The 13,999-nt window shown below is 39.2% G+C and overlaps 1 protein-coding gene across 9 annotated transcripts; it reads left to right on the plus strand.

The window, feature by feature from the left end:
• Positions 1-755: 755 nt before the first annotated feature.
• LOC122612250 (basic-leucine zipper transcription factor A) lies at positions 756-12,911 on the plus strand. Of its 9 annotated transcripts, none has more exons than XM_043785731.1 (11): positions 756-1,442; positions 8,601-8,663; positions 8,727-8,865; positions 8,942-9,056; positions 9,116-9,463; positions 9,872-10,144; positions 10,209-10,328; positions 10,545-10,598; positions 11,971-12,434; positions 12,605-12,713; positions 12,773-12,911. In XM_043785731.1, the coding sequence occupies exons 1-11, from the start codon at positions 1,367-1,369 to the stop codon at positions 12,887-12,889; spliced, it is 1,878 nt and encodes a 625-aa protein (XP_043641666.1). In that variant the 5' UTR covers positions 756-1,366; the 3' UTR covers positions 12,890-12,911. The 9 variants fall into 9 exon arrangements, with proteins under 9 accessions (XP_043641666.1, XP_043641667.1, XP_043641668.1 ...); XM_043785732.1 differs by having other exon boundaries at positions 9,116-9,364; XM_043785733.1 differs by having other exon boundaries at positions 9,116-9,193.
• The last annotated feature ends 1,088 nt before the right edge of the window (positions 12,912-13,999 follow it).

Below are 13,999 nucleotides of genomic sequence, written 5' to 3' on the forward strand. Positions count from 1 at the left end.
GTATTTGTGTGTCTGCGATCGACTGTTTATTTTGCTCTTCGAGTGAAATCATTCCCGACTTCGGAATACTTTGAACCCGGCTTCAGTTGCTTAAATTTCGGCAGCGATTTGACTAATAAAAATAAATAACAACTCGGGAGCAGAACCTCAAAAACAATTTTGTAGAGTCTTATTACTGACTCACAACGAGGCAAATGAATTAAAATTGTGCGGATATTTAATCCAAAATTTCCAAAATCGTTGATAATAATATTATGTAGAGGCAAAAATAATTTCAAATAACTTTTATTAAAATGCTGTATTTTATTGTCGCTCAGAACTGGTCCTTCCCAATATAATTTATTATTACGGTTTTAAGCTTTCTTTTTTCCTACATTTAATAGTAATACCTTCTTTTTACAACTAACTTGCAAACATAAAAATAAATTTTTGAGACTAAATTATTATAAAATCAATTATTTGAAATTTTTGTAAGTGTAGTATTTGATGAGGATTGAAACCTTGCTCAGCTAACGTGATGGTGTATGTCTTTACTAAATAGCGAATGCCAGATACATAAAGAAAAGACACAGGAAATTTATTGTTCCGAACTGATTTAGAATTTAAATAATATAAAGGAAACTAAGAAAGAAAATCAATATATATATACATATATATTTTAATGCTTTCAGAAACCAGTTGTAAGATTTAAACTTTATGAATTTATTTTTAAATTCTTTTTGAAACTTGGCAGCACTGTTTCTATACTTCCTCTCTCCTCTCTCATAGTTTTATGCTCGCTTCCATTGCAGTGCCGCTTTCGAGATACATTTGTATCTGCTTCCAGTTCCAGTGCCGCTTGCAGTATTATTGTGGCTTCCAGTTTGCTGGACTGGATGGCCAAGTCAAACAACATCCATTCGCTGAGCGGCTTTCGCTGTTGAATGAGCTGTTTTGCTGCTTTCGTGGAACGACGGCCGCCGGTTAGTCGCGTATCGTTGAGATACAATACCTAAATCGAAACGAATATTGTACTGCAGCTGTCGTTGTTGCGCGCGTGTTGTTGATGGAAATTGTGGAATTATAAGCGTTATTTCTCGTGTGGAAGTGTGAAAGTGAAATAGTTGCACCAAGAGCGACGCAATTAGATGAAATTATAGTTTACTCACGCTCTGTATCCCCGTGTTTTTGTATCTATTTTGCGAGACCGCTTCAACAAGTAAACCAACACAAATTAAAATTCACTGGAGTGGAAGGCGCGTCCTTGAGCTACCCAATTTAAACACCTGTTTTAGAACGAGATACAAATACTCAATAGCGATTTGAGCCACCGAAAGAGACAGCCAGAGCCTGTTAGAAAGAGAAGGGAGGCGCGAGGAGGAGAGAGATGAATAATTTCACAACCACAACAGCAGCCGCACCACCAAAGGAAGCGCTGCCCCGATCAGGACATGTTAATGAGGGTAAGCATGGGTTAAGAACCGAACCGAAGCAAACCATTTCGAAATTGGTTGAACATGAACAATTTCGTACGGGCCTTGGATAATTGGAAATTGATTGGGTTTGAGTGGAGCTATTGAGATGAAGGGGCTAAAGAATTTGGGCTGGGGCATGAGCACCACATAGATGTGATTAATTTGAGGTCTTTTAAAATTCCTCTTCAACGTTTCCTTCCCCTGGCTTGGTATATCTTTAACTATCTCCAGCGATCAAATTAAATTGTAAACTATTTTGCTGTATTTGTATTTATTCATAAAGAATGTTAGAGCCTTTTGTCTCGTCTATATTGATTATAACAATATTGATTAAAAATATATTTCGGATAGGAAATCAAAGTTTATTGCCAATTAATGCAACTCGAAAAGGCCTAAATCCATACATTCCACCTTTTGGCGCAATATATTACTTATCGAAAATGTGAATGAAAAAGTAAATGAATAAAATAAATAATAAATGAAAATATAAAATGCCATATCCCATTTCAATATCCATATCCCATTAATTCCACCGATCCGATGACTTTGAATGCCGACATCAGCCAAAAACAAACACTCGAGTTCTCAGAACTTCTTCTGTGCCGTTTGTTGGTGCCTTGGGGCTTGAATGTAAGCTATTTTTCTGTTGATTCAGATGTAAACAAACCATATCCAGCACGTTTTCCCTTATCGCGTCTGAGTTGACCTTAAGTAATAATAAAAACGTTTGCATAGGAAAAATGTTACAACATGGAAAGCTGGCTCATTCAACTCGTTGAATAAGCTCAATTAATTGAAAACGAATACGAAATGCTCGATGACAAAGAAATGGCTGTTGTGCAAATCGCTTTGGCTACTATGTGAGTAGTATTTGTTGTTATGCTAATGAAAAAGATTGCCCAAAAACGAACAAAATAATACGTAGAAAACGCGAGCCGAACAACTTTCTCGACTCTCAGTCACAATCACTAGAAGTTGGCGAGTTTCCTCATTTTTGGGCGGTTTTGAAAGTCTTCATGAGACGATAAACAATAACAAAGACTGCCAGTCAGCAGCCGAAGAAACCGCATAGTACAGACCAACGACCGAAAGCGGACAGAGCTGTGAAGAAGAGATTTCAGTTGAAAAATAAACAAACAGCGAACTCTTATTTAGTTTCTTTTAGAACAATTGAGGGGAAGCCGAGCGATCCCCGCCACAGAAAGGGAAAATACATACTCATTTTCTTCTTTTGGAGGTGCAAAAAATGATTGCCGCGAGCACTTTCCATTTAATGAATGCACCTAAAGAAAAAACTGAAGTCCACAATTAAAAACAGTTTGTTCCATAAAATACTTCCCCGATACTGTATTATGATACTGTATAAATTGAATGAAATTTCGCCTAAAGTAACATTTTTAGAAAAGTATTCATTCTCAATGTGTAACGTCTTTAAATATAATTTTGTTTTACTCAAAATTAAAAATATGTTTCTAACTGTAATCACGAAACTGTCGGTAATTTAAGAAGCACCATAGTCGACCGATTTCGCTAAGATTTTCCCACAGTGCAGCATGCAAAAAGGCTGCTTCCCAGCATTTGTATCTTAAAGATTCAGCGCGTGCAGCAGGCAACAGCTGACGGTTAGCCGAGGGGATTGCAGCCGCTTCATTTGCGCCCAAGCACGCATGACAAAAGACCCCCACAAAGAGTCGGCCCTCGGTTTGAAATAGCCGTGCCTCCGACTGAAACTCACTGAACTGCTGGCCTCTTTTTTCCCCTTTTTTGCCAACCAGCCTAACTGACTGACAAGTGAAGGGGTTTCTTTGGGAAGAGGGGGCCCAGATAGAAGGGGGTTTCGGGGAGCAGCAGCCCCAACGGCGAGAGAAACAGCAGCAGTTGCATGACGAGCCGCCTGAATGCAGTTTATTTCTTTGCCACATTTTTATCGCTGCATGCCAGGAATGATTCACTTGCCAGGCCACGATGACAGGATGTGCGAGTGTCAGGAAGGAGGTCTCCTCCATTTGGATTTGGCTCTTAACATTTCTATGGGGATAGCACTTAAAGGAAACACAAACCTCACTCTGCTCCTCTCATTTTGATGGCGCTTTGTCATGACTTGCGTTGGCCTACAAAACAACTTTTTGAGAAGCCCAAATAATGGAGTTTCCAAGGAGTTTGGCTGCACACCGCAAGTGCTGCTGCTCACAAATGAAAGTATGAATAACTAAATTGAGCTATGGAAAAAATTGCACTTGTACTTAAGACACAAACTTAGGTAATGTAAAGAATACCTCGAGGATTACCTGTTGCCCCTTTTAATGTGAGAAACTAATTCATGAATTCTTATTAACAACTTAAGTGGGGCTAATAATTGTTAATAGTTATTCCTATCATTATGGTAAAACATAATGATAATGAAGCCAATGCCCTCAAGCTTACCTTAAACAATGTAACTATACTTGAAAACAGAATATTGTCTCAGGTATATGTTCCTCTTTATCATAGCTCTTCCAACAAATGTGACTCACGAGTTTAAAGCTAAGAACTGGCAATATGTAAAGAATAAATATTTACAAAGTGTTTATTGATGTTTACGAAGGCCTTAGCGACGTGTTAAAATAAATAACTACAAATATTAATGAACCAACAATTAAAACCTGCTTATAAAACAAACTCTGAATACTTACAGTTTCAAACTGGCAGACTAAAAAGCAAACTTCCTCATTTTGACAGCAGTGAAAGCTTGACTGGCTTAATTCATAAGTATCGTAGCATGAAACAGAAATAAAGCTAATTTGGACTTTGGTTTGTTGCCACAACACCGCACTTGGATAGACAATTATTGGCCTTTCTGCTTTGGATATGCATAACTTGGCTTATGAGGCTCATGAGTGCCTGAGAGGCAATTCAATCAATCAGCGGAAATTGAAACTGAACCCGAAATGTGAGTTCACTTGAATAAAATAAATTCGAGAGACGATGCACCCGGGCTAAGGTCAATGTGAGGCTGGCTAAATATACTGCCGGTGTGTATCCGCATGTGTATATGTGTGCCGTATCTGTATCTGTCAGATGCAACATTCAAATAGTCGACATTGCAGGCCGCATTTCTCGTCCAGTGGCAGTGGCATGTTCAACAACCTTGAGTCAGGTTTTTCCACTTTCGGCGCCGCGTCTTCGCTGCTGCAGTTGCAGTCGTTGCAGTTGCAGTCGTCAAGCGTCAACAGCATTTTTTCCACGCCGCACACACATATTTTCCTGGATTTTGTTCGGGGGCTCTCTCATAAATTTTCCCGTCAAACTGCTTTCTAATTTTGGCTTTCCTCACTTGTTTATAGTTTTCTTAATATATGCATATGCAGAGGTTTACATATTCATTACCATCTCGGGTTGTGTAACTCTTCACGCGATCGGCGGCCATTCATGCGGTTCAGCCATCTGAACTTGGTTGCCAATCAGGAATAATGAATCGGAGAAATGGGGAAAACCAAACGCAAAGTAAGGTGGGGAAGCCCTGCAAGTGCCAAGAGTGCGAGTGCCATGCAAAAACACTGTGAACTGCAAATGGACTGACCAGCAAGGTTAATTGAACGTGGCAGGCAAATTTGTAAAGGTTGCAGTCCAAGCACTTTCAACCAAATTGCAGAGAGGCGGCATCTAAACAATTGTTGCTGCACCTTTATAATTAGGGGCATCGTTTAACGGGGTTCTTTGGGAGTAAATATAAACCATTTGGCTATGTTTATTGCTTTTCACATTTCAATACCACCAATAACAACAATAATTTATATTAATTAAAAAAAAATGTTTAAGCAAATTAATTAAAAAATTAACAAAAAGAGTAATGTGTACTTGTATATTGGAATATTATTATCTTATCTTCATAGAATAAATTAATTGATAATTTTATTTAACAGATTTGTATACTTATGTGGTAAAATCATTAATTTCAAATTAAACAAAGACCATTATCAACAGTTTCGAGTCAACTTTTACTCAGATGTTTATCTAGAACAAATTATTTTATTTCACAGAACTTTATATTTATGTGGTAAAATCATTCATTCCCAATAAAAAAAAACCTCCATTATCAACACTTTCGAATCAACCTTCACTCATATGATGATTATCTAGAATAAATAATTTCATAATTTTATTTCAAATATTTTTATATTTATGTGGTAAAATCATTCCTTCCCAATCAACAGTTTCGAATCAACCTTCACTCAGATGATTTCTTCAGGAAATTCTTCCCCTCCCCACCACCTGCTTTCACGCCCGTGGAGAGAATTCTTCAGAAACCTTAAGCTCCATGAATCATGCATTTCTTGACTTACTAACCCGTTCTCAGGTCGTTTTTTTGGTCAAGTCGATAAAATGCTTTTGCTGACCCACATTGCACCACCCATTGTGGTGCGAATTTTTGGGGCAGCAGAGGTTAAAAGTTTTTATTTGTTTTTGGTAAAACCCGTTCCAGGGCCAGCTAAAAAGTGTATATCTCCCATATGGACAGCCACAATAAGTCAGCTGTCAGTGGCGAAAGAGGAAATCGAAAGAATTGTAAATTTGTCGTGTGACTTTATGGCAACTGGCGAATTCAAATGGCTCTGGCAATAATTTTCCTAGACTTATGTATATGCTGCACGATTTTAATGACTCGGTCATTTCCTCTCTCTTAAAGAAGAAACATTTTTCAACGGCCACCGTATGGAGTACAGTAAGTTCATTTCAGCACAGGTTTTCTTTGTGTTGTTCTCATACACACATTTTTTTTTTGTATTTCTGTATAATTTGTTTTCGTATTTTGCCCGTTGCCCGTTGTGCATAATAAAAAGCCGCGCTTGCACGGGGAATTATAACGAAAAAGTGCAGAGACGTAAGAACAACGAGAATATCGTATACACACATACTGGCACTTACTCGAGACTTTGTAAGTTATATGCTGAAAGTATGAAATAGCAAGACTGAAGCTCGCTTTATACAACCGAAGATTTGCATACCCTTTAAAACATACGTTTAACACCAAATAATGTCACATTAAAAAATACAGGAATGTACTTCTCAGAATACAAGAGACAATCAACGCTTACAAAATATAAGAAAAGAATATCCCCACATTTTTGCCAAGTAAGATTGAATTCAGATTCCTGATGTATCGAGTATTGAATACCCTGTTCTTGAAGTCATTGCAAACAACTGTCTCGAATTACCACACTCTTCTATGGCATAAGCATAGTGTTGAGCGATCTGGGGAGTGGCAAGCCAAAGTTGAGAATGGGATTTGGGGGCCGGTGGGGTAAGCAACCTGAGCTGAGCAATCAGGCCGAACCACTCAGCAAGCCGAGCGGGCCAAGAAAAGCGCGAGCTTGCAAAAAAATACGTACTTTGTATTTCAGTTTATGCAGCGGCACAACATATAGTGTTTTTTGTAGTATCATGCCCGTGCATATGCTTACATATATAGAATCCGCTTAGCTATGTAGTTGCGGGTATATACTTAGTGCTTATGTGCAGTCAGAAATCAAACAACTAAATTGATTATGTCTGCCATCGTTTCCGTGCTCCTGCTGCAAGTGCAGTTTAACTTCGAATTGCTGTTAATTAAGTGCAATCGGCTCTAAATGCATTAGCTGCCCCGAAAGTCCGAACCATAATTCATTTTCAGCTGGAGTGTTCTAATTGCACTCGCCCTGATGGCGTAGAATTCTAGGGCCAGAGTTCAACTAATTGCCAGTTGACAGTTTCAAGCCAAAGAACCTTTAAATTAGTGTCACCATGGGGTGATCGGAGTGTCCAGATAAGAAAGTTAAGTGTGGTAATAGATGGACTGAATGGAAGAAGCTAAGTGAGCTGAAAGTGCGGGAAGTTCCGGAAACTATGGATATACAGTGAGTAAGCAAGAGTTTGTTACAAATAAAAAGATGGTTGGGAAGCTAAAAAGTTGTTACTTAACTAGTATTTATAAGGAAGAAAGTATATGTAAATATTTAAGTAATATGTACATATGTATGTATATGTATGTAAATATGTAAGCACGCATTAAAAACATTTTATGCATCTTTTAAGCGTTACTAATGCCATACAAGAATAGTCAAAAGTAAAATATAATATATATTTCATACATTCAAAAGAAATAGTTCGACTTCACGCTTTTCCAATAAACTCCCTTTGCTGTCATTGTCTATCAGTAGATAACTTTCATATCTACCTAAACACAAACTATCAATTCGATAACAAGTCGTACTTGAAAATACAACTTTAACTCGCATCAGGCAAACAACTTTCCCACTTTGCCACACTTCCACTTTCCACAGACAGTGACTGAGAGTCGAGGCTTCCTAACTAAATTAAATGATAAATGACAGCAACTCAGAAACAGACAGGAACACCAAACCAGACGGTTCCAATTGCGTGATCGTCCATTTGTGCACTGAAGAAAAATATAAATGATTAACAAAGTCATCTTTGCTTTTAAGGATTTACAAATCTTTTTTTGAATATATTTAGTGCTTTTTCCAAACACAATAACATATTAATTTCATTTTTAAAATTTGAAAGCATATACTTTTTCCTTTCGCCCTGAAGCACAAGAGTTTTTCTAAAATTAACTTATGAAAGCATTCAAAGTGCTATATACAAATTATAAAAATAATATCTAAAATAAATGTTTTCCCTGTGTAAGCATATGAGTACACGACCGAATTCGAATAAAAAGCAAAGTAACAAAAACATATATAAATAACCCCAAGCGTACCCCAACCCGAATTCTACACACACAATTAAGAGGCTGTTTATACCACGCTTTCGCTTATCAACGAGCCCTGATCGCTCTATGGCGGTTTAATCGATCAAAATACTGCCCCAACTTCTTGAAAACTTTCCCACTCCAGCTGCATTACATCTTCAATGGAATTCCTTTGTTCGAGGCCGGGTTTGTCCCCGATTCGAAAGACTGCATCTCGAAGGTGACTCATCCGCTTACCGGGGCATCAAGTGGAGCAAACCGAATTTTACGATCTTACAGGGCTTCATTAGAGATTTGGCCGGTAATCTGATAGTTCCAGCATTAAATATCACTTGTTATTAGATACTGTTTATGTCTGTCATAAAAAGAGCGATCAAGGTACTCAACTGTTTTTTTCTTTCATTTCCTCATTGCAGTGTGCAAGGAGTGGCTCGTGCGAGAGGATGGCGCTTTGGCCTATAAACTGCAGTCCCAAGAGAGTAAGTACCTGAGTAAAGTTAATGGCTAACCATCAAACTAATGCACAAAATCATTACCCCCAGTTAATGACTTCTACAAGGGAAACCGGTACAGAAACGCAGTGGTTCGTGAGGACTTCCCAACTGCCCTGCACGAACAAATCAAGGAAAAGGAACAGGCACAGCGCAGAGTCGATGCCTACAGAAGGCGTCTGACAGAACAGTGAGTTTTGATAATATTAAAACAAAATTCAAATATAAAAGTTACTTTAATAGAACTAATCACAATATCCCAACAGGGAGGAGCATGACCAGCGAGTGGCCAAAGAAATAGCTGACAAACTGGAGCGTGATCTGCAGGAGCAGCAGCAAAAGGAGCTGTTGCAGAGCGAGATAATAGCCAAGCAAATGCAGGTGTGTACCTTCGATATCTTGCCAATTTCTTTTGCCACCAGCGATTTACCCGATTGCAGGAAATCTATGTTAATTTGCCGCCCGTACCGCCGCCTGCCACTCGGGACAAGAGTCGTCCGCCGCCCCGTCCCGCCAAAGCAAGTATACACCTGCAACAGCAGCAGCACCAACATCAGACACAGTCGACACAGCAGCAACATCAGCCAGAGCCGAGCACCTCACAGCAGGCTAGATATCACAGTCAGCAGCAGCAGCAGCAACAACCATTGCAGCTGCAGCAGCAACACTTCTCACAAACAGACAACTATGTAGGACTATCGCTAATACCAAATATTGTTGAGTTGCCAGGGGCGGCAGCAGCATGCACCACTCCCAGTAGAAATGCACAGGCACACAATCAGCTGCTGGTGAGTGATGTGTTATCATCGCCACAGCAGCAGCAGCAACATCATTCACGTTTTCACCATGCACAGCAGCAGCAACTGCAGCAGCAACAGCAGCCGCCGCAGCAGCAGCAACATCAATCATCATCGCCAGCACGTCGGGCACCAACAAATGCCACCACATCTGCAATACCTAACATGCCCAGCACTTCATCCATAACTCAGCACCCTCCCACACACACCACCCACTCGGCTGACATCGATGAGCTGGTGGACTACGCCGATGTTGCTGACAGCATTCGCGACTACACCATCGCTGCCACGAGCACGACAGCAACATCGGCCAGCGTTGTCGATGCAGCTGCAGCATCACTTCAGAAACAACGCTCTCCCTCACACGAAAATCTCCTAAGAACCGAACCCAAATTTCAGAAACTGTCACCCGAGAAGTACGATCAACTTGTGGGCAATTTCGGTCTGGGATCTGGATCTGGAACTGTATTGGGATCGGGATTAGGATTGGGATCGGGATCGGGATCCGGATCCGGATCGGCCAAGGCAGCTGAGAGACACATGCAGCAACACGCCGATGACATTGAGCTCTACGTTGATCCGTGCGACTATGCGAGTCTGCGGGAGATTGGACTGCCGCTGGAGGAAATTCAGGAGATGAGCAAGAAGCTGAAGCAGGAACAGAAGGATGAGGTAACAGTATTTGCTTTGAATGAATCACCTGATAACCTGATAACTAAATTGGCCTTTCATTTAGTTGCTGGCTCGCCGTCTGCAGGCCATTGAGTCGAAGGACTGTGTGCGCCAGGAGCACAGGGATCGCCTGCTGGCCATTGAGGCACAGGACAAGGAACTGGCCAAAATGCTGCAGGATAGGGTAAGGCACACGATCTACCTACAATGGAAGACTAATGCAAGTCTAATTTAGATAGCAAAATTATATATTTCTAATTCTGTCAAATTTAATAGATAGTTTTACCACAGGATTGTTAGTTTTATATTAGGGGAAAATTCGGACTTACTTTTAAACTAACCTAAGCTTTCCCCTTACTTTATTCCAAATTTAATTTCCGTTCTGGTACTCAAAACATAGATGAATTCCAAAAAACTGTTTTCCTGTAGGTACAACTACTTAGGAATCAGAAAGGTAAATTGTTTATTCAATGTAACATAATAGGATTACATAGTACGAACTGCAGCTATCCATTATCAAACACATATTAATACACAAATTATTTTATTCCTGGCTTATTTATGAACTTGCATTATTCCCATGCAAAGAATATATTGATTTCAGTCAGTAGCTTGCGGTCATATAAAGTATACTAAAGTAGCATATTCTTGATATCATATTATATTCTATAATATATTATATTATATATATATATATATTATATTATATATATATATATATATATATTATATTAAATATATTCGCATCAAATAAAAGTCTTTTTTCTATTTATAAATAAAAACAAGAGAGAACGCTATAGTCGACTATTCCCCGACTATCTGATACCCGTTACTCAGATGGTGAAAGTGCGCAGGAGAGTCTTCAACACTGACAGTTTTTGCGGTTTGTGGGCGTTAAAGTGGGCGTGGCAAAAAGTTTTTTGGTAAATCGATAGAATTTTACAAGACTAATGCAAAAATGAAAAAATATCGTAACATTTTTCAAAAGTGTGGGCTGGGCAGCTTTGGGCGGTTTGTGGGCGTTAGATTGGGCGTGGCAAGAACTTTTTGGCAAACCGATAGAAATTAAGGAGACTAACACAAAAATAAAAAAATATCCAAACATTTTTCAAAAGTGTGGGCGTGGCAGTTTTTGGCGGTTTGTGGGCGTTAGAGTGGGCGTGGCAACATGAATCGACAAACTTGCGCTGCTTCTATGTCTCTGGAGTCTGCATGCTGAATCTCAACTTTCTAGCTTTTATAGTTCCTGAGATCTCGACTTTCATACGGACGGACAGACGGACAGACGGACGGACAGACGGACATGGCCAGATCGACTCGTCTATTGATCCTGATCAATAATATATATACTTTATATGGTCGGAAATGCTTCCTTCTGCCTGTTACATACTTTTCAACGAATCTAGTATACCCTTTTACTCTACGAGTAACGGGTATAAAAAATTACTTTTGTTGTTTATGATCATAAAGTGTTATTAAACGGTTAACAGCAAGTTTTTTGATAATATATGATTTTGGTTCAAGCTTAATTAAAATCGAGCTTAAAAAATAAAAACAGTAGCAAAATTAAAGGAAAGCAGTAAAAAGGAAAAACTGTTTCGTTGTTTTTGATCATAATGAGATGTTATTCGGTGTATAACACTTCTTATAGACATGAACTTACTGTAAGGGTATATCAACATCCTTTCTGGTTTTTATTTTGCGATTTTCAAGTTCTCAATACACTTTTTCGCCGATATGCATTTAAATTTGAATCATAAATGCAGTTAATTGCTGTAATTTCCACTGTTATGTGCATTACAACAACATGTCATATGTTTCTCCAGGAAAAGGCCAAAGCCAAGAGGGCCAAGGAGAAGGCTCGCCTGCGAAAAACGCAGCAGAAGGAAGCCGCAGAGGCTGCGAATGGAAACGGTAGTCTGCTTTGTGGCACCAATTCCCACTGCGGTCCACTGCTGCCCCTGCCCCCGGATTGCCTTTCCAGCAATGCCAATCAGTCACAGGCCGACATCGATGTGGAGGCCTACTCGAATCCCATAGACGTGCTAAACAGTAGTCGTGAACAGCGGCCCCACACCGGACCTTTGACCAATGGCAGCCTGACCAGAGATGGGGGCTCGGGCTCCAATCACAGTTCCATGCAGAGACAACAAAGGAACATGGTGCCCATTAGAGGAGAAGATGATATCTACACGCTGCCCGTCGACAGTTGTAGGCCAGGTCCAAGGCCCCTTTCATTGCACGTGACGGAGGCAATGCAACCAGTTCATAACCACAACTCCATGACCAGGTGAGTTGCAAGTTGTATATCCATTACTCGCAGTGCAAGAGGGTATACTAGATTCACTGAAAACCATGTTTCGGGTAAATGGAATGGATGTTTCCAACAAAACAAAATTGTGCCCTCCTACTTATTGCCAAATGCTTTAATTCGATTTAATTTCATTCGACTTACAACAGATCCGAGCATTATGGATCAGAAGCCGGATCCCACGACAGCTCGCATCAGAGTGGCCAAGACGTATCGCCGCACATGAAGTACTCCAAGTCCGGCAATTTCGGTATATATGTATAGAAAGACCCTTCGTAGAATGTATCGCTATATATTGATGTATATTTCCATTTCAGATCAAAGTGCCAGCCCCACTCCGCCTTACATGCCAATTCAGGGTACTCGAAGATCAAATTCAAGTGAAGATCGTAAAAAGAAGTCCAAGGACAAGTGCACGCATCAGTGAACCATAATCACCTATTCATTACAATGCCTACATACATACATAAGTTTTGTACTCTCTTGACAATGAAATTGTTCAGATCAAAATCGTAACTTTTATCGATTTATTCAAATCTTTCTCACATTGTATCTCTATAACTTAGAAGTAGCTTGTAGTTTAAATACATTTATATCATGTATAGTTAAATGTGTGGTTTCAGTGATATTTTTGATATGCAAAATCATTGGGCTAACAATAAATGTTTTTTTAAAGAAATTATTTAAATAACTGTTCTTGTCTGTAAATGGGGGTTTCTAAAGAACTATTTCAAATTGACTACAACGGAATTAAACAAATGAAATCGAATATGCGTGTATTTAAGAAATGCAAGCTATTGTTATATTTGACAAGCTAGATCACTTCATTCATTTCAATAAAGGGCAAAAGTATTTGAACTGCACTTTAAAATCTTAATGTAACCAAATGAATTACGTGAATTTATTACCCTATATCTGGTCATGATTTTTTGAAATTTGAACTCCATCCACCATTGTCATAATGCACCTTTATTAATGCTGTCGAAATACTTTTGGCCTCCATTGCAAATATATTTCTAATACACACACTCTTAGATAAATATTGATTAAGAACACCAGCTTATGAACAGGTCACTACATCCGATCCAAGAGTAATTCTGCAATAAGGTCAGATCTTATCCAAACCAAATAACGGGCAGAACAGCATATGTCTGTTGAAGAAATTGAAATCTTAGGTTATATAGTTTGTAATAGTTTTGTGGGAGCTTTTACCTTCTGGAAAACTTTTCTGATCTTCCGATACTCGTGCCTTCAAAGTAATTTTGTTGTTGCCTTATTTTTTACTAACATCAGCAAGTTTGCGTCCAATACCGGAGATCAAAACTTGTGAAACTGGTATTAAAAGTCACAAGTTAGGGTCTCAGGGAATCAGCCATACAAACATTTGCACATGTCACCAATGCCAATATTTACATATGCCCGGATGCATTTACATACTTAAGGCATTCGTAATGAAATTGAACAAAAGTCCGGCTCAGAACACTTTTTCGTTGCCCACAATCAAAATGTGTTGCACCACCAACTTTTGTATGGCTGGGATTGGG

This window comes from Drosophila teissieri, chromosome 2R, assembly GCF_016746235.2.
Source record: "Drosophila teissieri strain GT53w chromosome 2R, Prin_Dtei_1.1, whole genome shotgun sequence".
Lineage (NCBI taxonomy): Eukaryota > Metazoa > Arthropoda > Insecta > Diptera > Drosophilidae > Drosophila > Drosophila teissieri.